Source organism: Melitaea cinxia, chromosome 11, assembly GCF_905220565.1.
Source record: "Melitaea cinxia chromosome 11, ilMelCinx1.1, whole genome shotgun sequence".
Classification (NCBI taxonomy): Eukaryota; Metazoa; Arthropoda; class Insecta; order Lepidoptera; family Nymphalidae; genus Melitaea; species Melitaea cinxia.
In genome coordinates, this window is record NC_059404.1 from 9,509,757 (window position 1) to 9,536,275 (window position 26,519).

Sequence of the window (26,519 nt, forward strand, 5' to 3'; positions counted from 1 at the left end):
ATTAGTTATATGAAAGTTTTGACCCTTATTTTTAATATGTATATTTTATATAATGCAGAATTTTTTTACCTTAAGTGGGTATATAATAATGTTGACTGTCTTTTGGAATTAGATCATTATTTTATTTGTTACTAAAAATGTTATTAATTATATTACTATCTTATTATATATTCTGTTGACACGTTTATATTTTTATATTTGTTTAATACCTAAATACGAGTACTAAGGCAACGTACAAACCACGTCATATTCGTTTAATATTTAGGAGTTTACTGATTTATAATAAAGTTTCAAATATTATAATAACAAATAAACTTTTTTTTTATTATAATATTTAATTTATAAAGTTATTATAATATATAATTTTGTTATTATAAACTTAAAGTACTGTTATTTAAATTTACTTTCTGATTTTTTTAAATACATTTTTTATTCACGAAATTTTGTGATCAATAAAAATATCGCCGTCTGAACGTTGCCTAAACAAGTGTCTTTTTAGTTTATAAATTTCATAATGTTTTATATAAATGTACATAGCGCTACGAATATTTTTGTTTTTGGATGGAAAATCTAGGTTACTTTTAAATATACGTCGTACATATTTACATAAACGCAAAACGAAGGAAATAACAAAGGGAATAAAATGGAGTAATTTTTTATCAATTAATTAAGACAGTAAACAGAATGCATATACAGTATACAATAAAAGGAACTTTTGTAGAAAAAGGTTAAACCTTGGAATAAAGCATAAATTTTATTGTTAGACTTATTTTTAATGAGGCATAATTCAGAGGAATTTTTTGTATGATTGATTACGTAATGCGAATTTTACTAGAAAATAAAATAAAAAACGACTTAATCAACTTTTTTTTCATTTCTTAGTACAGTAATTATTAGAAGATACTAAGGCTACCATCTATTTAGTATTTTTGTCTTACATTGAAAAGCATCCAGAGACCGTCTGGACGTTTGAGTGTTGATGATGTTTTTATTTTAGGGTTACCCCGTTACCCGAATTAAATGAAATATATTACGATGAAAACCATTTTTTATATAAATTTGTATTCTAAAATTAATTCGTACTTCTTATTTTGTCCTTGGATAAAATTCAATTTTACCCAAATGTTTTGGGTTTACACAGGTATGTTGGGGATCACTAATTTAAGTGATAGTAGCCCTAGGGGAAATGTTCTATAAAACTTTGGTAACACGTATTCGACAGGTAAAATCAAAGTACATATTTGTAGTGTCTTTTGGCATGAAAATAAATTGTGACAAAAATATACGAGTATAAATAAGCAAAACTTTACAATTGTTTTCAATTCACTGGACAGCATAAATATTATTGACTTGTACATACGTTTATCTATAATAACAACAAAAACTTATTACGTTTCTTTATAAATAAAATACCAACAATTGTAAACATATAAACAATTTAAAAACCGTACTAATAATTCGGTTTAGATTAAAATGTAAAATAAAGTAGGAAAAATTGTTGTGATTGCTGCATAGCATCATTATATTTATACACATATATTTTATATTTATAATTTTAAATAGTATGAATATATCGAAGGGTTGTTAAAAGGATAGCGTATAGTTGTGGTGGAAGATGTTTCAGATATTGGTGCGCGTGTGACGCCGCTGGTCGCGTGGCCGGCAAGTTGCGCGCTCGCTGCCACGCCGCTCCCGACACCATTGGCTCGTCTGCGTATCCGTTCATGCTGAGCTGTAGTTCTAATTAAACCAAAGAACAAAAACTGTTATTTTCAAAATATCTTTATTTATATCAACGAAATTTGCATTAAACCGTGCTACCTGTTCTGGAGGTTGTATTTATTTATGTGCTATTTATATTGTATATCCAATTCAGCCTATCGCAGTCAACAGCTGGACATAGGCCACCCCAAGTTCATGCCAAAAATGGCGGAAACTCGTGTGTTTTGACTATAGTCACCACGCTGGGCAGGCGGGTTGGCGGTTGAATAAAATAAATGATGTTTATGTTACGAGTGCTCCACTGCGTCTAATTTATTAGGTATTAATTTTATCGTTAGTGTTACAGCTGAACTGAAATTAAAAGTAGAACAATAGCGAGGCTTCTTATGACATAAAGTAAAATATAAAACGTAGGTTATTTAACCGTACAGTTTTTTTTCTCTTTGTAATTATGTGCTGCTTTTATAAGTTTCCTACTTTATTGACTTTATTACGTTTGCTGTTTTTAATTACTGTCGTATTTATTTGTCATTATTTTAAAATTTCAGGACGGTATTGTATTATTCATAATTTTATCAGATTGCTTTGTTTGTATTTAATAAACAAAAGGTTCGTACAATATACTACAGGAAAGAATAAGAAAAAATACAATAAACTGGGTTTTACGAATTTCACACAATTAAAGGAACAGCATATTTATTTGCTAAAAAAAAATGAGTAAACAACATTACCAAACAATAACACTTATATTTTTTTAACTTCGTTTTTCGTGTTATTAAGGCGTTATATATTTAACTTACTGTGTAGGCTAACTTGGCTCTCCATCTTCCCCAGCGCGTTGACTGAAGCGCACACGTAAGTCCCAAAATCTCCTGGCGCTAGAGACTTTATCGTGAGGTTCATCCACAAGGAATACTCGTTCACGATGGTCTCCATGATGCGAAATTTCGGATTTTCCATCAATTTGTCACTTACTAAAGCTGTGAAATTACAGAAAATTTGTCACTGTCTAAATCAAATGACTTATATAAAGTAAAGTACCCGTAATGTAATGTACCTGTAAGGTACCTAAAGTATTTTTATATGCATCGATATAATTCTTTTTTTTATTTAGCAAATCATTAGTCAGAAAATTTCAAACCACATACATGTTAAAACAAGCAAGAAAATAAATTCTATTTAGTAAATGAAAATCTATCGGTTTCTATGATATATGAAAAATAAATTTGATATAATATTGTAGTGTAAGATTACTACTAGGGAACAGAAGGTACGTAAATACAATAAATAATTTCATAACAAGCTAATTACTTTATAAAAATAATGTTTAATAGACATAAATAATATTAGTGCATTCAATTACTTGCATGACGACAAAATAAAGTAAAACTCTTGTACGTGGGCATAGGTCACGGGCATAGGTAAAATTTTAAATAAAAAATAAAAATATCGATTTATTGAAGATTTAGAACATTAGGTAAAAGAAAGGTGCTCGAATATTCAATAGACTAGACGTTAATGTTGTTCGAGTAATCTGTCTGCCCATTTTCTGGCGGTACTCCAAGTTCATTTTGGGTGAATATTTAATAAAGCTATTACGCACTACATATGTTGTTCAAAGAAGGGAATATCATTAATTACATAGATTTTGCTTTGTTACGTGAATAATCGCCTGCCTCTTATGTAATCGTATGCCCTCGCTTTAAGTAAAGCCATCTATTCTTGTTTATCTGATTTCCTCACGTTAATAAATCTCGGGATGGTATACTTAAATTGTCATTGATACAGTAATAAGTTAACTGTCAGAATATAATAATATATACAGTCATAAAAACGGATGATGTTAACATATTTAATTTATATCTACGGTATTATTTAATTAAAATAAACAAGTCATTTCTTACACAACACACAGTTCTACGGTTACCGTAAAAATGAGTAGCATTCATATGTACTAATTAGTACATACGAATTTACGTATCTATAAATTAGTGATCAGTCGAAATCAATATTTTGCCTTCTTTTCTTTAAATATTTAACTAACTAATATATCTATACCAATAATACCTAAACTAACTATAACATACCATCCTCACGATACCAAGAGTTCATAGCTTTAGGGGATGCTTCTATATAACACTGGAGTGTCACATTGCTTCCAAGAGGCGCACCAACCAATTGATTCGTAACCTTTACTTGTGGAATAACTGTAGAAAGAATTTTAAGATTAATGTTATTATTAATATTGAATAAGATTAGATAATTCAATTAATATATTTATTATTATTTGTTGTATAGCAATAAGTAATAGTGTATACAGTCGATATTTAAACAGCGTTATATTGCATAGTTTGTAATTTGCTTTATTAATAGTCTACGATGTAGCCTGCACGAATTTCGTAAATACATCGAAGCAGTCTGCCATAATGGATGACTTACAATGCACTTGCACGTGATATCGGCGACTGACGGTGGGCGGCACCCCGTTGCTCGCAATGCAGTAATACACACCCATGTCTTGTCTTTGCACGTGGGATAGCTCAAGGCTCTCTCCTTTGTAATTTTCCACCACTATTGAAAGAAAATAATAAGTGATAATTGTGTTAATCACTACTGAGATATATTTTGAAATTCATCTGTATATTTTCATTTTTCATAAACATCTTAACAGACAACATAGCTGAAAATATTACGTCTGGCATAATAATAACGTTAGTAATTACGTACGTATATAAGACGTATTTTTGTGATTGGTGTACAAAGAAATGAAGAAAAACATTTAAAGTAATTCAACTTTATTTTGAAATCATTTCAAAATAAGTCTATTTTTAAACCAAGAGTGTTGTGTAGGTATAATTACTTTTAACCTACATTAGAGAGGTAACCCTTTTTTATATAAAATATTAAGGTTCTCATCCAACGCGTATCCCAAAATAAAGCACTAGAATATTTTATATGGTTAATGGTGCTTTTATTATTCAGAGTAATTTATCAATACACGAGAATACTCTCATAATGGTTTTATTTTTACTGTTAAAATTCCGAATAATACCTTGAGCTGGTCCAATTTAATTAAATTTACTAAATATTTAACAGGTTCGTACTTTTCAATAACATCATGTAGGACAAATCAATATTTGTTTTAAGACAAAAGGTAACATGTGACAAGCGTAATATTTTTTAAATTGTAAATGATAATAAAAATCTTTTTTTGTTAACTGAAATTAAAAGTTGTAAAAACTTTTTTTCTTACTCCATATATAATACCGATACTATACTCGTATATATAATTGTTTTTGCTCGCAAATGAAAAAAAGCGACTTCAATTACAAAATTAGTAATAAGATATCGATCAAATTTAAATACACAGCCACAGCAAGCATCAGCTTCGATTAAAATAAGAATCATCAAAATTGGTTGAAAAGTTATGCGGTATAATACAAACGTTGATCGACAAAATAATAGTCAAGCAAATACGCATTATTAGATATAGCTTGAAAAGTACTTGTTAGGTCTCAATTAAATTTAAATAAGACCACCTGACACGCACCACCTATCGATTAAAAAAGAATCATCGAATCGATCCACTCAGAAAAAAGTTATGAGGTAACACATTTAAAAAAATACAAACGAATCCAGAACCTCCTCCTTTTTTGGAAGTCCGTTAACAACGGTAGGAAACGTCCTTATAAACGGTAGCCATTTCATTTACTCATATACATTTCTTATTTCTAATTACTGCGGGACTTTCCGAAAATAAATTTACTAGAAAATTAAAACGCTGCTTCTAAATGACGAAAATAACGTATAAACTTTTGTGTAGATAGCTCTGTGCTCGTTTAAGCCCGACAGTATTTAAGTAATCGACATTTTGTTTGTGTGATGTTTTCACCGCTCCAATGCCGAAATTCTTATTCAGTGAAGCGTGAAAAAATATTCGGACTAAGGGAAATAGATGTAGCCACGAGATGTCGACTGTGGCTTTTAACATTCAATAGAAATATAGTCCTTTTAGAAATCGCTTTCAATATAATTCCTTTATTATGCTAACACGGTTCATTTAACGCGACATTGAGTGAATTTGTCGAACATCGTGTAAAAAACGAGACGAAGAACAAGATACTTATTATGATCGTTTGGAACTTTATATTATTATATATACTAGCTGACTCGGCAAACGTTGTCTTGCCGCTAAACGCTATTTAAAAATAAGGGTTGGTGCTAGAAGGGTGAAAATTCAGGGTTGTATGTATTTTTCAGCGCCAAATCATAATAAAATAAAAAATAAATAATATCTAAAAATTAAAAAAAAACTTAGCGGTGGACTACCCTTAACATTTAGGGGGATGAAAAATAGATGTTTTTCGATTCTCAGACCTTCTCAATATGCACACAAAATTTCATGAGAGCTGGTCAAGCCGTTTCGGAGGAGTTTAACTACAAACACCGCCACACGAGAATTTTATATATTAGATTAGCACTCGCATTGAAATACACAACCTAAATTTTTAGACGTACATTGCGTTCGTTTTATACGAATTTGGTATGGTTTTAGGCATATAAAAATCTAACCACTATTTGATGAACATAATTCGCGAATGAAGTTCATATTTTACCTGAAATTTAAATTAAACTGGCGATCAATGCTAAATTTTGATCCGCAGTGGTAAACCACTAGCAAATAGTGTTACTGATAAACCTAATTTTGATATTCGTAATGTTACCATATGTAAATTCTAAAACGGATAAACAACATTATATTATTTAAAAAATTTAATTCAAGCTACATGAACTGCATGGAATGCATTTATTAAATGTAATAAAAAGATATAATAAATGGAACTTATAAAGGTGACTGATGGCGGGATAGCCATCCAACTGCTGGCTTTGAAATACACAAGCCGAAGACAGGCAGCAGGGTCTTAGGTGCCACAAAGCCAGCCCTGTGGTCACCAACCCGCCTGCTCAGCGTGATGACTATGGGCAAAACACATGAGTTCACGCCATTTTTGGCGCGGACTTGTGGAATCCTATGTTCGGCAGAGGACTGCAATAGGCTGAGGTGATGACACTTTAACATACAGTAACCATTTTAAATAAAACTTTAAGTATATATAAGTTATAATTAATAATTTTCGATCTCGACGGATGATTTAATCTTACATATTTTTGTCGCATTTTCTCCAATTAAACCATAGACCACGTTCAAAATGGCGTAATTAATATGATATATGCATGCGATGGTATTAAAGACGAAAACAACCAAATTGGTATATTACAGTAGCCACTGTTGTAATAAAGATATTTTAAAGACAAAAGCGGTCATTAATAAACACTGCTATATATATTTAACGAAGTGATAATCAGACGTTACAAATTGGTCACAGATAAACATTGAGCAGTATATTTATAATGTCAACTCCATTGTTAATAAGCTCTGTTATATACAAACTGAAATAGACGATTAACATAAACACGGTATAATTATGCTATATTATCTAACAGTTCAATAGTAATTTATTAAAAAAAACACACTAACACACACATTTCAGGCTATCGCAGTCCACTACGGAACATATGCCTCCACAAGTTCAATTTATTACAAAATCATTATTATTATTATTTGGTGCCTGCATGGTCTTATACTACAGCAGTGTAAATGAAAATATGTAGTTATAATGTGTAAAGGTAAACAAACACTTTACACCGCTGTGAAAATCTGCTCAAGAATAATATTTAAGATTTTGGCCTTATTCGTAAGGTAGTAAGTTAAGTAGTCGTAAGTAATGTGTCGCTTATCAATTAAAAGTTCTTGAATAAATCTCTTTCTTTTTATAAGTATTATATAAATTTACAAGGCCGTATAGAAATTAATCCTGTTTCGAAATCTACTAGCCAAGATAATGGTGATATATGTGTAGGACAATACTCACCACATAACAGAGAATGTTACTGAAACTATTAAAATTCGAAATTGTGGGTCTAGATGCTGTAGTGCAAAGGAGCTGATTTGGTATTTAAAAACTATACAACTGTTATAAAAAATAAAAAAATAAAAAAAACAGTCACTGTCAAATGATTTATTGGTGAATCTTGAATATAATTTACATTTACGGCTTGTGCTCTCATAAGATACAATTTCTTTGCAGCAATTCAGCTGCTACTGACGTTTTAATCCAAAAAAAGAGACAATTCCAGCCGACTATAAAGTCGTACGTGACTAAAATAAAACAATGATGTTAGTCTGATTCGTATATTTTCAGAGTTTGATAAAATCTTGAACGCGGATGACGCAAATTAAAATTTACTTGTGGTTTTATAACAATGATCAATAAGTTAGAGTAAATTTAAAAAATGAATATGCCTTTTAACTATTTTCTATTTGTAAAAAAATACTTTTAATATACTTTTTATGAGCCTTTTAAGAGGTAAAACGTAACAAAAAAGTAATTAAGGTCGATTCCTACCTAAGACATAAAATGAATGAAATTGCTGGAAGAAAATCCTACTTAACTATGTTGGGTCCTCTGTTTTCTTACACAGTGACTTAAACTTATTCTCATGTATAGCTTAACAACAAATTTTGACATCATTATATTTTTATTACAAGCATAGATTGAAATTTAAGCTTATGGTTTAAAGAAATATCGTCAATATAATATACAATATATAAAGACAACTTGTCAAAAAAAAAAAAAAAAAAAAACATAAATGAAAAAGTATTATGTGGATATTTTTTTATATAGAAAGATGGATTTGTCCGTGGTCCATGGATAGATAAAGTATAGTTTTTGCCGCTTTGTGTTCCCGTCCACCCGTCAATCATTCTGTCATCGAGGCAAAACTTTCACACATTTGATGCACACCGGAAAAACAAACACAAAGTTTCGCGGCTCGCAACGATACCGGCAAACGATGTTTTAATTATACCAAGCAAAAAATAGTTTTATGGACCTTTTTCAGTCAGGAAATAGTGTATATTTCTTTTTCGGTTATACTGGCGTTGCCAGAAAATTACTTTCGACATCCATACTATTTCAAATGGCTCTAAATGATGTTTGCCTTTATTCATTAATAACAAAACGAATATATTATATAATTATAATAGTATTACGGCATTGAAAGTTTTTTTTAACCGACTTCCAAAAAAGGAGGAGGTTTTTAATTCGTTTTTTTTTTTTTTTTTTTTTTTTTTTTTTTTTTTTTTTTTTATGTATGTTACATCAGAACTTTTGCCCGTGTGGACCGATTTCGACGAATTTTGTTTTAATCGAAAGGTGGTGTGTGCCAATTGGTCCCATTTAAATTTATTTGAGATCTAACAACTACTTTTCGAGTTATATCTAATAATGTGTTTTTACTTGACGCTTTTTTCGTCGACCTACGTTGTATTATACCGCATAACTTTCTACTGGATATACCGATTTTGATAATTCTTTTTTTGTTAGAAATATTAATAATAATAATAATGAATATTTCTAGTTTGGTACCGTGATAAGGAAACTAGGATCTGATGATGGGATCCCAGAGGAATCGAGGGAAACTCTCGAAAATCCGTAATAACTTTTTACTGGGTGTACCGATTTTGATAATTTTTAATTTAATCGAAAGCTGATGTTTATCATGTGGTCACATATAAATTTTATCGAGATCTGATAACTACTTTTTGAGTAATCTTTAATAACGCGTAGTTGCTTAACTATTTTTTCGTCGATCTACGTTGTACTATTACTTGTCGATGTAATTGAAGTCGGTTTTTTTTTTCGTTTGCGAGCAAACACAATTATATTATTGATAGTAAATATTATAATATCTATACATATAACAAAATGGTAGGAAAGTCAAAACTGTACATTGAATATTTTTTTAAAAGAATACTTGGGGTGTGATCTACAATCAATACGGAAGCCAAAAATATAGTTTTTAGAATTTTTGTCTGTTTGTCTGTATGTATGTCCGGGACAAACTCAAAAAGTACCGCATGGATTTACTTCAAATTTGGCACGAAAATAATATTATTAAGAAGTCGGGTCAACATATAGGCTACATATTATCATGCTATCACCTACCGGGAACGAGCAGTGAACCTTTATTTCCTCAACGCATTCTGTAACAACGTGTAATCTAAGGACGCATATTTGAATGTTGTTGTTATTATGTTAATAACCATGCTATATAAGCTAGCTTCACACTATAAAAATCACGCAATATAAGTAACTAAGCCGATAAACATAATTAAATGAATATAAGTAGACAAGACAATTTTAAATCAGCGCCATCTATGAGATTTTTCTGTAGATATGAAATGTAAAGAAGTAACGGGTAAATGAATGTTATTATAAAAGATATAATCGTAGGTATTTTTGGTGCTGTATAGCGTTCATGCAGACGACGTCGCGGGCAGCAGCTAGTAAGTAAATATAAATATCTATAACACACACAGTCGTCTGTTCCTGAAGTAGGCAACTTACTGCTTCTGATATAGGAAACAGCCGAAAGATTTTTTTTTTTCGATAAATACATACAATAAATACTTAAATAAGTATATATATTACTCCCAAATACGACTCGAAAATCGAACCGACAACTTCCAGAGCAGAAACAGGGTTTCTGGTAACTGCACCAACGGGCTAGTAAAAGACGCAACTGGAGTTTACTGCCAAGACTATATTTAAAAAAATGTTTGTTCCTCGCAAGAGACGTTGCACGGTAAAACGTTACTCTCGTCGTCATAGCACAGTATTAGGTACTACTTATTACAATTTCACTGCCCATGTTATTTTCATACCAAGGGCCAATCATTTTCAGAAGTAAACTACAACAAATTATAAATTGAATAAATTTACGAACATAAGAAACAATTTTTGCCCCTGTAAAATTCCTTCTAATTTGTCTCTGACTTGTACAATCAAGGTCACTATCTAAACTATTATTAAATAGTTTATAGTTAGAAAAACATAGGATACGCGCCAGCATTATACGCTATTCCATGAATATTACATTAAATGCCGAAGGAGACCTTACGCATAAAATAAATTATAGTAGAAAATTCGAACGACAGGAAGCCAAAGTGTACGCGATCTTATCGCGCCGGCATCGCGGTTATGACATTATTAAACTAGACCGTACATATCTACAGACTCTAAAAAATACGTGACCGTTTTACTCGATTTTTCTACGTTGAAAAACAGCGCTCACAAATTTAAGACCCGTACTGACAGCCGCGAATAAATTATGTTAATGAACGGTTTGAAAGTGCATCCGTTGATTCGGACGGTGGTGTGGCGCTTTTTCCAAAATTTACATACTCAATTACCGACTGTATTCTGTGAATGTGGTTGCATTGTTATTTAGGAGCGAGCGGTAAATTCTTAGAAATTATACAAACTCACCTTATTTTACCGTACGGTACAATGAAACCGTACTGTAGTACAGGAAAAGGTAGTTTGTTTATTATGAAGTGTTGTATTAACGTTTTCATTCTTGTGTCTTTTTGTATGAGTTGGTATATTCAATGGTTCAAAAATAAAAAGATGAAGATACGTACGATTATTTTGTATGATAATTATTTGATGTACTTTAGTTTATCTTAATTTTTTATCACATCGGAGCGAGATATATTGGAGCTAGTTTCCTGGAAACGTACGGTAACCTAAATGCATTTTACACGCTAAATCCATTAGGATTATGTTCATAAGTGAATAGTCATGTATGCGCCCGACCGTGGATATATAGCTGTTTTTTGTAACAGTACCTTTTCCACTACGAAGCACGCATGTACATTGATGATTTTTTTAGAAATCATCAATATTTTTAGTACAAATCAATATTTATGTACAATAACAAATAAAACAATACAGAAAAAGTAAAAAGTCATTAGATGCAAGTTATAAAAATAAACCTAGCGTATTTAATTTACTAAAATTGATTAAGGAGCCTTAAACAATTTTACAGATACTCAATTACACCTGCAATTACATAAAAAAGTATACACACCTAGTAAACAAAGAGTTATACATTTACATAATATAACATAAAAAAGGTCACATTAATAATTTATCTATACAAACATATTTTATTAAATAAATATTATGTGGTGTCATGGGACACCAGGTAGGAACGAAGTTCCTTCGGATAGTATAGAACAACACAATTTGAATAAAAAAGTTGAATTTTATATATATTTTCTAGTTCTTGATTTTTTTTTAAATTTTTTGATTGGTTTCTAATTAAGTACATAAAAGTTTTTAGGAAATTTAGTATTTTAGAAAATAACAAACACCGTAAAATAAAATAAATCAAACAAAATAATAATAATAACAATTCAAACTATTAAGTGAAATAAAAAAAAAACATGTCTTTATTTATTTTTGTTGACAGTATAAAATTAAATAAATAATTTAAAAAAAGTTTACGAGTAATATTTTAGTTTTACAAACGTCATATTATACAGTCGTGTGACTGATATTACGTCACTTCCGTTATATATTTTTCTAACGGTTTTAGTATCACATTTTTTTCAGTTCGGTCGCCCAGCCAAATGTCAAGCCTGCCGTAAGGAACTTCGTTCCAAAAGTGTAAAATCATTTTCGGTTATGTAAGCTTTTTGATTAGAACAGCCTTAGTTTTTAATTTTTTCCCTTTAAATACTACTCAAACTTAATATTTCAGAAATTTATCATAAGTTCAGTTAATCCTAGTGATAATCATTTATATTCAAAACTCAATAATACAGTAATCATGTTATTTTAAATACATAAAACTGCGTACACTGTATAATATATGTTTAGGTCACTGAGATAGATATAAAAAATATAGATGATAAAAAAAACAGTCAAGTGCGAGTTGGACTCGGGTACCGAGGGTTCCGTATAAACAAAATTACTAAAAAATTTTTATTATATGATGTAACTAAAAATATTTTTCCATTATCTGTGCTATAAGACGTTGCATCGTACTAAATTTCAAGATTCTGAGTTAACGGGAAGTTGTTTTGATTTCCTTGTAACTGTCGTAAATTTGCAGCATAAACGGCTGTATCTTTTGATTGTGTTCGCTTAGAAGTTTGATTTTTTCACATCTACAAGGGACAGTAAACCTGAGTATCTGATATGAATTTTAGCTCGAAACCGTTACTGAGAAAAAGGGTCTTAACAGACAGACGGACAACAAAAGTTATCTTATATTAATAGTTCCGGTTTTTTCAATTGAGGTACGGAACCCTAAAAAACAAAGATAGGTATTTTTCATATATATATTTAATTTAATTTAATCTACCTTTTTTGTTCTATTTTGTAATAAAACTGACGAAACATTTATTTTATTTTATTAGAACACTTAAGTATTGATCACGTTTAAGCTCAATATTGTTAAATCAACTGGTTGAAGTGATTTTATATCAACTCATTAAAATTAGATATACAGTTGATCGTGGGATTGGTCGTGGTGTAATTGTGTTGAGTGTTTCCGGACCCCTAAACATACGGATCCTAATGGCCGTTTAATGTGAAGCATTTATTATTATTGCTTTTAATACAATGTTTAAAGAGCGACGTACATTTTTACAATTTATATGAAATCGAGTTTTTGTTTATTTATTTATTTTCAAAAGCACACTTACAACATACATATAAAAAAAATTAAAATTACAAATATATAATAACAAAGTATCTGATATGCATGTCACTTACAAGTGTACATAACATTTTGGAATACCATGTTTAAAAGCACAAAAAATCACAAATAATTAAAATATTTGAACTTTAAATATACCTACATTAATATAGTTCAACACTTACAATATTCAAAAAAAAAGAGTGACATCTCATCATCATCATCACAACCAAAATAATCAAAATCAAAAATAAAAATAAAAAACATATTATTATCATATACATGTATAAAATTAAACAATTGGACAATTTAATCAAAATAACGATTAGAAACAAATTATCATTATCATTTTGTTGTTTTAGAATATTAAACTTTTTCTAAAAATGACTAACACAGTATTAAATTAAACTATTATTATTATTATAGCAGTTAGATACTTCATTTCTTTTAATAGGTTAGGACAGTGTACAGTTGTTACTTGTTGAAAATTCATATTATTATTTTCCACATAAAAGAAAGCAAAATTAAATGAAATTGTTTATAAGTGTTTAACTGGTCACTCCACTGTTAAAATTACATATATCTAACAGCCGAGAGAGGCTATTGTGGCGAATACCAATTTTATAAGTTAGATTACTGTGCGAATGTCACCGCAGTAACCATAACGTTTTAGTGCTCGTTTACCCCTCGTTGGAACACTCCGTATTTTTAATATAAAAAAAGTTATATAGTTTTCTTGGAACTAAGAATAGTAGAAGAATAACGCCTTGGTATTTTTAATTTTTAAAATTAAATTGCTCTTAACAATTACTAAAGGAGGTCATAAAAAAATTTACGGTTCGAATTATTTCTTTTGAAACGGTCGGTTGTAGGTAGGTCGGTCCTTTGAAATGGAAATTTTATTTTATTTCAAGTAACATTGACGTAAATTATATTATATCTAAATATGCAGATAATTTATGAAAGTGACCTGTCTTTTTATATGTCGATATAATTTCATGGTCTTTTGCTCTTAAATTAAATATAAATTATGTTAAAACGTCATAAATAAGAAATAACTGTATTAACACTTATCACGCTTATATATAACAATATTGCTACATTTGTTAGTTGATGGCAATCTGTTGCAAAGGGCTCTAAAATTGCTCGTAAACCACCTCATATAACGATAAAAAAATTAGATAAAAGCTAGCAATTAAACTACTCATTACTTTGTCAGAATAAAGCACATGATTTAGAGGTTGTCCGATTTAATTTATACTAGTAGTCGCCCAGTGGTCACCCAGTGGTCGAAATTTGACCATAATTAATTTAAATTATAAGTTTGAACATTTTTGAGGTTCGGTTGTCAAAGACTATATATACTTCCAGAATAATAAACAAAAGAGTATATGCGTCTGTCAAATACGTGGTGGTGTGTGTAATGTTTTTATTTATTGATTTAATTTATTGTTTATGGATAATTAAAAAAAAAGCATTTTGCACTCCTGCTCTATATAAATTGACTAGTCCGTTGGCGCAGTTTGTAGTGAGCCTGCTTTCTGCTCTGAGAGTGTGGGTTCGACTCCCATCCCGAGTCTGGGTGAAATTTATATATTAATACTATTAAGCGAGCAATTCTTGTTGTGTATATATATAGATATATATCTTTAGAATCTGAATCTCGGAAACGGCTTCAATGATTTTCATGAAATTTAGTATGCAGAGGATTTCGGGGAAGATAAATAAATCTAGCTAGGATTCATTTTTAGAAAATAACGTTTTACCCCAGTTTTTAGACAGTAAAAAAAATGGCTACAATATCGTAAGAATACGAAGGTAAATTTCGCACTTGTCAATAAAGTTGTAAAAGCTCAGGTGGGAAATCGGCCGCTCGCGATCGACCGAAAAGTCCACGATTCAAGTCCTCAAATTGTCAGATCGATTAGTATTTTTTTTTTTTCTAATTTCACTCGTTATTTTTTATTGAAATAACCAGTTATTATTTTTTATTATTTTGTCGGTAAAATCGAAAAATATTATTTATAATTTATCATTATTATTATTTATTTATTTTTGATTTTTTATATTTACTTATATTTTTTATTATTGTTGGTAAAAAAAAAAATATTATTCATATTTTATAAATATGTAGGTAATTCGTATTTAAACATGATTTCCATAAAACACGATTTACTAAAAATACCGAGCTAATATTATTTATATGTATGTTTATTGAAAAAAATCTAGCTATACCAGTCGGCTGTTACCTATAACACACGCAATAATTTGTTTATTTTAGGAAAAGATGACCGTGTGTATGTTGTACCTAAATATCTATTTATTTATTATTATTTTATATATAAACTATAAGTGTGTGAAATTTTACACAATTATACACGGTACAAAGTTTTTGCTTCAAGTAATAATACATATATAGATAAAAATCCATTGAATTTGCTTAAGCCTTAAAATAAATTGTTCATAACTCTGTGTGGGTTACGTGTAGGTGTATACTTTCTACTAAGTCTACCCCTTACTGTATTTTAATCTAGAAATAATCTGGCGATTTCATAGGTCTTGATAGAGAACCTCACAATTTTATTTAATTAATAGAATATGATAAAAGCGGGTAACAAAGAAATATTTTCTTTAAAAAAATTCTAAGAAAACACTAACTAAATTGTCGAAGTCTGGACCTGAATACTTATTAAATTAAATTGAAGGTTAAAATATCAATCATCACCTATTTCTTTTTAGGGATGGGCATTTTATTTGAAAAAAAAAAAAGAAAAACTGAATGATTCGGTATATAATACATGTCTTCACGGCAATATTAAAAGCCATGTAATTTCAATAATTGTGAAAATAATGTAGAAGCTAGTCGACACCGGCTTATATTACGCTCAAAAGAGAAATATTGCTATTTATTAAAAGGGGCTGAAGCGTGGAATGATAGTGAGGGGAGCGTGAGCTCCTCGCGCCTTCAAGCTTTGTTCAAGATTTTTTTACGTTTTATGCTTATTAACTAAAATGTTAGCCACTATATGTTTAGAACAGCTTTTTTTAATTATGAAATTTTTTCTACACTTTTTTAGGGTTATTAGGGTAAGGTAAAGTATTTTTTTTTTTGATAATAGTAATATTACAGAAGAGGACAAAAGAATTCGACATATATTTTTAAATGTTTATTTCATATCAAGTAACCTAGACTTATTTTTGTTGGTAGCAGTTTAACTTCACAATTATGTCAGTATTTGACCCCAGCTACTTTGATGTGCAACCTTACACCTTCATTCCATTATATATAGGGCATAAATGAATAACATATTAAATACTATATAGCTTCGGAATAGATTACGATATCCGGTTGCTAATGATATATAAGATACAAAGGACATTATGATTAGAAAGGCAACGTTAAAGTAATCAATAATAATAATATAAAATGTGTATTAAATTTATCGGTAATGTTCATAGCACTTCACTACGTTTGACCCGCGCTCTAAGCTTCACCTACTACAAATAGAGAATAGTGGTTTCAGTAATAATGGCGTACAGACTGCTCGTCGAGCGTTAAATTCTTATTAAAACGTTCTGCTCCGATCTACAAACAAAGTCGGCCATCTTTAAGCGACCACAGTCTACCTCGAGATACACCAAAACATTACATTAAGTTTAAAATAAAATAAAAATGTAATCAAATTATCAACATTTAAAAAAATTTCGTTATTAAATTTTACTATTTAAATAGTACTGTACAAGTTATAAAACAAAATCCTCGTCACGTATGTCAGTATAATCGTCGCGATAAACTCAAGATTGACTTGACAGATAGCCAGATACAGATACGGTTTTCGCCATTATATAGAACTTTAGATAGAGACCAGGACGTATATAATTTGTTAAGGTTCGTGAATTGATTGTAATATGACGATAGATGTTACTAGGGGTCGGAATAAATTATTTTGTCTTGTTGCCTTTAATCGAAAACGCTGTACCTCTTAAATATAACAAAACAATATATGGTCGAATTCTTCTTCATTATCGCGGATTTTCTATGAAGAAAACAATACTCCAAAAAAATTATACGATGGCTTATATCTATCTTTTATGAATAGCGTTCTATATCCTTTCGAATTTCTAAATAAGCAGTCACGTATAATGCGACCTGTTACTTTACGAGTACCTTAAACATTTCCAGAATAATATATAAAATTTTATACTACTCAATTTAAATGAATATCATAGGAGTTACCGTTTAATAAAATAAAAAAATCCCGGGAAAATAAATTCGATTGTTTGCCTCACACGGGACTCGCTTGAGGCGACCACCCTGCGCCGCGCCTTCTCTGTCCCACTAGGTGTCACACTGATTAATATATTATACACTAACTGTACTATAAATAGCACACTAGTAAAAAATGAATATAAAAAGTCGTGCCGACTTGTTCTTCCAAACGAAACGTATATTTGCGAGATGTATGCGATGATAGATTGCGAAGAAGAAGAAGAAGACTAATAATATCAAAATTTTAAGTTGACGACTTCTTATGCTAACTGATAATTACTGGATAGGGTAGATAAAAATCAATCTTATAATTCGTTGAGTTTCATTGACATCCTTTTGACTAGAGTAAATCTTTTATAATATATTTAACGTGATTGAGTTGTTTTGATCTTTGATTGAGCTTTTAAGCTGAATAGCGTACTTTTAGAAAATCAGTGCTAAAAGTTAGCAAAGTGTTTCAATAAACGTTTTAAATCGCTGCCAGCAAAGCGAATATTTTGAAGTTTACGAATTTACTAAAATATCCGACTCGAAGCTGGTAATAATTTATGCGTATTTTAAAACTTGGTCCTTGAAACCATAATTTTCTACGATTTTAAAACTGTAGCTTTAATTGTGCTATTGGAAAGAATTTTTGATATAACGGCGTAATTTTGTAGGAAATAAGTCATTTGTTAAGTTTTATTGTTCGAGTTTATTATTTTATAAAGTGAGTTATCATAAATTTAATAAAACGATAATACGGTTAATTTTTATAGAAATATTATAACGTTGCGATGTGATATAATGGGCAGCAATTATTCTAAGTATGGGTTTTAGAGTAACTTTTATTAATATTACACCCCTCATACCCTTCTAGGTAAAATATAAATACCTGTAATTAAATGAAGCTGACGAAATTTGATTTTTAAGGTCTCAATCATTACCGAATTTATCTAATGAATTTTTATTATTGCGTATGTTTGAGTATTATTAAACTTCACTTAAAAATATAAAAGATTAAGTTAACCATAAACATGAATTGTTTGCCAAAACTCAATCCCTGACGTGGGTAAATTGGACGTATTATATGACATTAAGGTACACGTTTTGATAAGCCTGTATACGTTCGACGTGACAGGAATGTAATATTGTATTATGTATAATTTTACGGTATATTATATGATCAAATTTAATATCATAAGCTGAGAATGTAATGTCTGTCAAGATAACACATCACTCAAGCCATGGTTTATTTCTGTAACAATCAGGTAACACAATAGCAAGGCCCTAATGACTACGACTCGAGAATAGGAAACTTGATTCTTTGTATAGACTTGTTATATGAGAAATTTTAACTTTAAAGATGACAGTAATAAGAAATTCATAATTGTATCTTAAATAAACAAGTGATGAATTTTTGGTTTTAGTTGAAACAAAAATAAAGTCCAATATTTACATTTAACTGGATCTAGTTTGTTAGTATTGTGTTTAACATACTAACATGTCTCATGAGATCATCAGCACAAGATTTTCCCTGCTGCCAGTACGGCTTTTATATTAAAACATCCACCACCTATCTTCTTCTCTTATCTGATCTTATAGTATGTAATATTTGTAAATGGAAAGTGACCACTGATTAAAACGTTGGTCAAATGACGCATCGCCTCACACTGTGGAGAATGTTACCGAAATGTCATAGCAGTTTTCTTTGAAAGAATGATTTTGAATTTTTACGTCAACAAGTATAATGTTGTGTTTTTGTCATAAGTAAGATGACTAGAGCTCTAGGGGTGAAATTAGGAGTGTATATGTACTGCAGGCATCTGTAAGATACGGTAATCGCTTAACATCAGGTAAGTCAACCAAATGAGTAATGAGAAAAATCAACTAACTAGATTTCATTGACCGCCAGTATTGCGGAATTATTTGGTGAAATTGCTTACCTGAACACCGATGTAATGAATTAAACAGATGATTCAGTAAATTCGCTATTTGGTTTATACTTATTTTGGCTAAGCTTTAGACTAGGAAAAGCCGAATTTTGGGGTTTTTAGGGATGGAGGGTGGAGGGTGTAGGGGAAGTTATACAAGGTAAGACTGCCACACTTCGAAGCTCCATGGTTATGGAGATATCCATGGTTAAAGTTTTGAGATTAGAGGAAGAATTTAAAGCTATTATAATACCTTTGAGCTGCGCGTCTGACTTCACCTTAGCTCCGGCGCTGCGGGCAGTGCAATCCATACGCCGTTTTGCTTTCACAAGTTATTGTTTTCACACGGTTTTTTAACAAACGATACAACTGATGTTTAATGACTGAGATATAGATGCTTTAAAAAAAAAGACGCGCCACTTATAGTTTCGCTCCAAAGCAATGAAAGCATAAACTCCCTAATATATCTGACTTCAGAAAGGGGCCGTTTCTAGGCATAATTCCGTTACAAAAAAACCCTAACTAACTAATTTAAAAATTTCACCGTTTATCGACAGTTTTGTTACAAAAAAATAAAATAAAAATAACCCTAACCTAACTAATTTAAAAATTACAGCGTTTATCGACATAGTTTTGTTACAAAAAAAAAATAACCCTAACCTATCTAATTTAAAAATTACACCGTTTATCGGCGTAATTTTATAGCAGTAAATAAATAAAAATAAAATATATTTAATTAAAAAACATAACATGAATCAAGGCTGTATGGTCTTAGACCTTTGCCTTTACAATTATTTAAACAAAAACAATGAATTTATGCTTACATTGCTTTGGAGCGAAACGATAAGTGGCTTGTTATTTTTTATTAAAACATCTATCTCGCAGTTGTTAAACATCAGTTGTATCGTTTGTTACAAAACCGTGTGAAAACGTTAAATTAATGTGTGAAATGTTAAAATCATGTGCGAAATGTGAAAATAACATGCGAAACTACGGAACGGAGCATGAGTAACGTAAGTTGTATCGTTTGTTGATCTTGGAGTCGAGATCGTTTTTACGTACTCCTGTTTGAAAATAACTTATGAAACGTGAAAATAACGTGTGAAATGTGAAAATAACGTGTAAAATGTGAAAATAACGTGTGAAATGTAAAAAACGCTTGTGAAATGTGAAAATAACGTGTGAAAGCTACGAAATTCTTCTACTGACCTCAAAACTTTAACCATGGATATCTCCATAACCATGGGGTTTCGAAGTGTGACAGTGGTACCAGGGGTAGCGTTCCCCACCTTCCTCCCCCATTCCCCCCACGATCCGAATTTCGCTTTTTCCTAATCTAAAGCTTTACCCTTATTTTTTCCACTACAAAGCGTCTAGACACCGTAAGTAATGGCAACTTCAAAGATTTGTTAAGGAGTTGATTTTTAGTACCTTCATACAAACGCTTAAAAATATCTCTGATAAACACTGAATAGCTTTGACAGGATTCGTATTTATATCACTGAGTATCTGGGAATTTCCCAGCAAGCATTTACTAACTTATCTATTCACTGGTCAATATGCAATCTAGTCAGTCACTCGCTTAAGTCAGCTCAATTTGTAAATAAATTTATACGACTACCTACGTGCTTGGATATATTTATGAAATCGTCCATTAATTTGTTGTATAAATTTGTAACTAATCAGAATGACAAAAGTTTTAAAATTATTTCGACACTTCTTATATAAAATAATAAATGACTGAAATACAAGTAAAAATTTACACTGATTATATTATAGTACCAGCCGTGTCCGCATCTTCGTCCGCGTGGTATTAAAAAAATCTTGCTCAGCTAGCAGAGTTACAAAATAAAAATATTTCTAAAATAAAAGTAGCCTCAGTTACTCTTTATTACATCAGCCATCTGCCAGTGAAAGTCCCGTCAAACTCGGTCAAGCCGTTTCAGAGATTAGCCGGAACAAACAGACAGACAGATAGAAAGCCAAAAATTTAGAAAAAAACCATTTTAGTATATGTACCATGTATACATTAAAGCGATATAGTAAAAAGCGATTATTTTAATATTACAAACAGACACTCCAATTTTATTTATTTCTATAGATGTATAAATTTGTCATTATGTTTGAATTGTAAAGCGTTTAAATATAACAAAAACTTAAGGTGTCTTTGGTTGGACGCACTAATTACGGTATCTCCAGTCCTTGCATTTCGAAAATGCAGATTATCGGCTGTATTACGATTTCAAGGAGCTTTTAATCATTTTCTTTTATCTGTTATTTTAGTTCCCTTGAAACATCGTGTCATTTTCTTCTTGTATTTTGTAATTAACTTCATTTATTCGGATGAAATATAAGCAAATTTGAACTAAATTGAAGAAGCCAAAGTAAATCAATCAAAGTAATTGTTCCCTTATTGGGTGGCGAACCATCTGAAATTTAGTAGAGGATAGAACCATCGTTTGCCACGCTGTTTAGTTACAAGTTGACTAAAAATTTCCCTACCACGAATAATTAAGGTAAGATATCGCTGTATTTGATAACAAATACGACGAACGGCTTTACTTACAAGTATGTTCTGGTTGTTATCGTAAATACCTGATAGCGATCGTTACTTTTAGTAGGGAACAACATATCCGCCAACCCAAAGTGCAGCAGTGAGGTGGACTAAGCTCCAGTCCTTCTCCTACATGGAGAAAGAAGCCTATGCCCAGCAATGGGATGCTACAGACTGAATCGTATCGTTAAGTTTCTATACGTTCTTTTGGGTCTTCCTACCGTGTCTCAGAGAGCACCTAGAAATCGCGTCGGAACTTAGTCATTATAGTAATATCATGATTATTCCTTAATTACAACTGCTACGATATTTGTAATATTTGTTTTTAATATGAGATTGATAACTAGGAATGGGAAAGCATTTAATGGAAAACGAAGCTTTAATATGATTAAGTCATTGGAAAACCGAAATGTACCTTCAAGACACCGCCGCTAAATTAACCTAGTAATAAAAAAAATAGAAAGTTTATGCGTTCCTTTTTAATTGCAGATACAAATTTAATCAACGTTCAAATAAATGCGAGGTACCCAAATACAAAACAAACAAGCAAATTACAATTTACAAATTGCGAAACAACGCATTTACATTAAGGCAACCAATGATATCCGTTGCTTCTGTTACGTGAAATTTCCATTTGGTATTTGGCAGTTTGCAGAGTGAAATTATTAGGCAATTGTTTGTTTAGCGGTTCGGCTATAGCCTAAACAACATCGTTATATGTGCATCGTTGCGATAATGAGTTCTATGCGCATGTTGTCATGGAACTGGAATGTTAATACGACGCCCGGGGTAGAGGCACTAAAGAATGTGTTATTGCAAATTTTGCACTTACGTATTCACCTAAATAGTTATATTAAATATCGCGAAATTTTGTTTTTGTAAAACCGTAATATATTTTTAAAAATAAATAAAAATGACTTACCCAACTCAAAAATAATTCAGTTAATTTGTAAAAAAAAATATTAAAATTTTCTCGTAAACTAAATTGCTCTTACAATTTCTATAAAGAGGTCATTACTCCTGTTGTCTACGGTACCGTAACTTCAGGTGCAATTTTAAAGAAACAAACAAAAAATTCATAAAAATTCCGTGGAGAGCGCAGTTGTTCTTTTTGGTCCTCCCGTGAACGGCCCGACGTAAAAGAGTCTGACAGAAAGTTGTTCGTAGAAGTCGATTTAAGTTACGAAGAATGATAAATTACATTTCATGAAATAATGTTTAGGAAAGAAGACACAAATTTTTAAGAAATTTCTGCCAGAAAAATTAGGTTATCTTTATTCTGGATTTTATATTCGATTTTCTGAAATGCAAGATGTAATAAAATTATTTATCAACTAGCTGTACCCCGTGGTTTCACTGGTGTTAATTTAAGGAAAAGATAGCCTATAAGCCTTCCTCGGTAAATGTCCAACACAAAAGAGGTTTTTAATTTGAATCAGTATTTCCTGAGATTAGCGCGTTGAAACAAAAAATTAAACTTTTCAGATTTATAGTATTAGTATAGTGTGTATAGGTTTGCTCACAAATACTGTCGCTTTCAACTGACAGGCAATAAAATTACAATTAACAAAAAAGTATTTTGCACGTATTTACCTTGTTAAACAAGCATAAAAACATTTATTTTTCAATAAGTAAACTGATAATTAGTGTTAGGATACAAAAAAAAAAAAAGAAATAATATAACTGGAATATATTATTCTATGTATTATAATATGTATCGTATATATGTATGTGTGTATTATAGGTAAGAGTATCATAATTATTATTTGTATCTACGTGTGTATACATTATTATATATGTATGCATTTTGTATAGTTCTGTATTTATTATATATTATATTATTATTCTCAATATCCTGAGATTGTACACGCTAATTTTGTGACTGTTTTATAATTTTCCTGTGGCAGGACTACTGGAAGAGATTCCATCATGGGTTAAGTAGTGCCTTTGTACCAGCATTGTTTATAAGGGATATTTCCTATTGCTATCCTAGTGTACATAAATTGTTAAATAAGTAAATAAATAATAATGAGGTTCGAATTACCTTCGAATATAAATGATATAGGTTATATAATGAAGTACTAATGCACATATATATGTATAAGCTTTTTACTGTGTTTATATAAATTGAGGCAGGGCACAGCAGGAATTTCCTGCTCAAAATCTGGAGCAGCCCGACTGGGGTAGTACCTCGACCTTACAGAAGATCAACTCACTAACTAACTCAACTGGCTCAGTGACCCGAAGTGAGTCTTGGCCTCCGAAACAAGATTTCTCCACTTTGCACGATCTTGCGCGATTTCCCGCCAATTATTGGCTTGGATCTCACTCAAGTCTGCTTCAACCATGTCCCTCCAGCGGTACCTGGGGCGACCCACTGGTCTACGTCCAATTGGTCGACCCAGATACGCTCTCTTAACTGCTCGATCCTCCCCCATGCGTTCGACATGACCGAGCCACCGCAACCGATGGGATTTGGTAACTCCAATGATGTTTGGTTCAGACACCAGGTTTGCAATTTCTTACAGAAGATCACAGCTAAATAATACTTTATAATAATTGGGGATTGGGTCGGTAACGCGCTTGCGATGCTTCTGGTGTTGCAGGTGTCTATAAGCTACGGTAATCTCATACCACCAGGTGAGCCGTACGCTTGTTTGCCGACCTAGTGATATTAAAGAAAAAAAAACTTCATTTTATTTTTATATTTTTTGAAAATATTTTTTAATACACGTCAAAAAATTATATTTTACATTTAATTATTATTATTTATACATATACCTATTTACTTTAAGTTGTTTTACTCTAAAATAAAAAGTTCATAATTCATTACATCTGCAGTAAAAGCTTTCCGTTTGCATCAATAATGCCAATCTATCAAAAACATGGCAACTTGCACATTATTGCTTTGAAATTTTCTTTAAATGAATTTTAAATTTTCTTTCAAACGAATACTCTCTCTCGACTTCTCTCGATTGGGATAAATAGCCAGCCGGGAGACAACTCAACTAGTTTATTAGGAACCAAAAACCTGATGTAGTTGCTTGCACGTTGCTTAAAATGCAAAATAAAAAGGCCAATTATAATCTAATTGCAGACTGGTAAATTAGAAAAAGAATTTAAATTGTACATTTTTTTTATAAAGAGCTTGAAAATCCTTTTCGTTAAAATTGTCTTCAACAAATATTAAATATTCGAAGCATCACAATCGAGTTGCGAGTATTATTATTTACACTTTTAACAAAGTATTACGCAAATAAAACCCAACGATGACTATAAAGTCCGCAAATTATTCGAATCATTTCAAAGGAATCCTACTAAAAGGAACGGAGAGTAACTCAAAGCTTTTATATCTCGTTTTGAACCGCCTTATTGTCTTCTACGATATATGTATTAGAGCTTGTTTTCTCTTGCGTAAATAAAATCCATTGGAGATAAAAGTGCTTAGGACAAGTGCAAGGGGGGCAGGCGGCAATCGGCTAGGTGTAATGCTTCATGTGAGTATCGAGGACAATGCAAAGTAGATTGAATTGAAAAAAAAAGAGATATTCAGACATTATGTTCACTGGGAAAATAGAAACTCATAGTAAGGGGTTAACAATAGAAAGAAAATCCGTTAGATAACCTAATCCTAATTTAGATGGTACGAGAGCAGCTTTTATTTAATAAGCCGCTTTTATACTTAATCCGTTCATTAAACAATGTTTTTCAGAAACATTTAATGTTCGCTAGCAAATAAAATTGCTCTATAAAGTAGTACTATTTTTTTTTTTTTTTTAACTGCTTAACTAATTTCTAAATTTAAATCCAGTAATATTTTAATTCTTAGGTACAATATTATCACACAAGTAAGACGTAAGACGCAAAAAGAGTAAATCATGACTTAAAAAAGTGCTAACGACGTTATTCCCACAGGTGCTAACTCAAGACGTTGTTCTCACTATCCGCCCCATAAGTACCATAAATATTCATGTTAAAATACTCAAACAACAGCGACAAACACGTTCCGTAAAACAGCCACAACTTGCAAAACTCACATTGTTACATAAGACTTTTGTTTTAAACACAAGAAGAGAGAACACGTCTCGCGTCACTTTTTAATAGAATAGAGAGACAAATTAATAAATAATAGCTTATATTAAATCATTATTGGTAAAAATATAGAATTTAAGTACATATACGTTTAAACCACGTAAAATACAAGAAAAACAAAGGCGACAAAAATACAGTAATATATTTTTAACCGACTTCCAAAAAAGGAGGAGGTTCTCAATTCGACTGTATTTTTTTTTTTTTATTTATGTTACATCAGAACTTTTGACCCGGTAGACCGATTTCGACAAATTTTATTTTAATCGAAAGGTGGTGTGTGCCAATTGGTCCCATTTAAATTTATTTGAGATCTAACAACTACTTTTCGAGTTATATCTAATAATGCGTTTTTACT

At 30.8% G+C, this 26,519-nt stretch overlaps 1 protein-coding gene across 1 annotated transcript in view; it reads right to left on the minus strand.

The window, feature by feature from the left end:
- Positions 1-1,555: 1,555 nt before the first annotated feature.
- The window catches only part of LOC123658062 (lachesin-like), a 90,895-nt gene continuing 65,931 nt past the window's right edge, over positions 1,556-26,519 (minus strand). Inside the window, exons 5-8 of the mRNA XM_045593544.1 lie at positions 4,162-4,293; positions 3,810-3,929; positions 2,523-2,702; positions 1,556-1,740 (exon numbers count right to left, since the gene is read on the minus strand). Coding sequence (XP_045449500.1) covers positions 1,556-1,740; positions 2,523-2,702; positions 3,810-3,929; positions 4,162-4,293 — 617 coding nt within the window. The remainder of the gene's footprint in view (positions 1,741-2,522; positions 2,703-3,809; positions 3,930-4,161; positions 4,294-26,519) is intronic.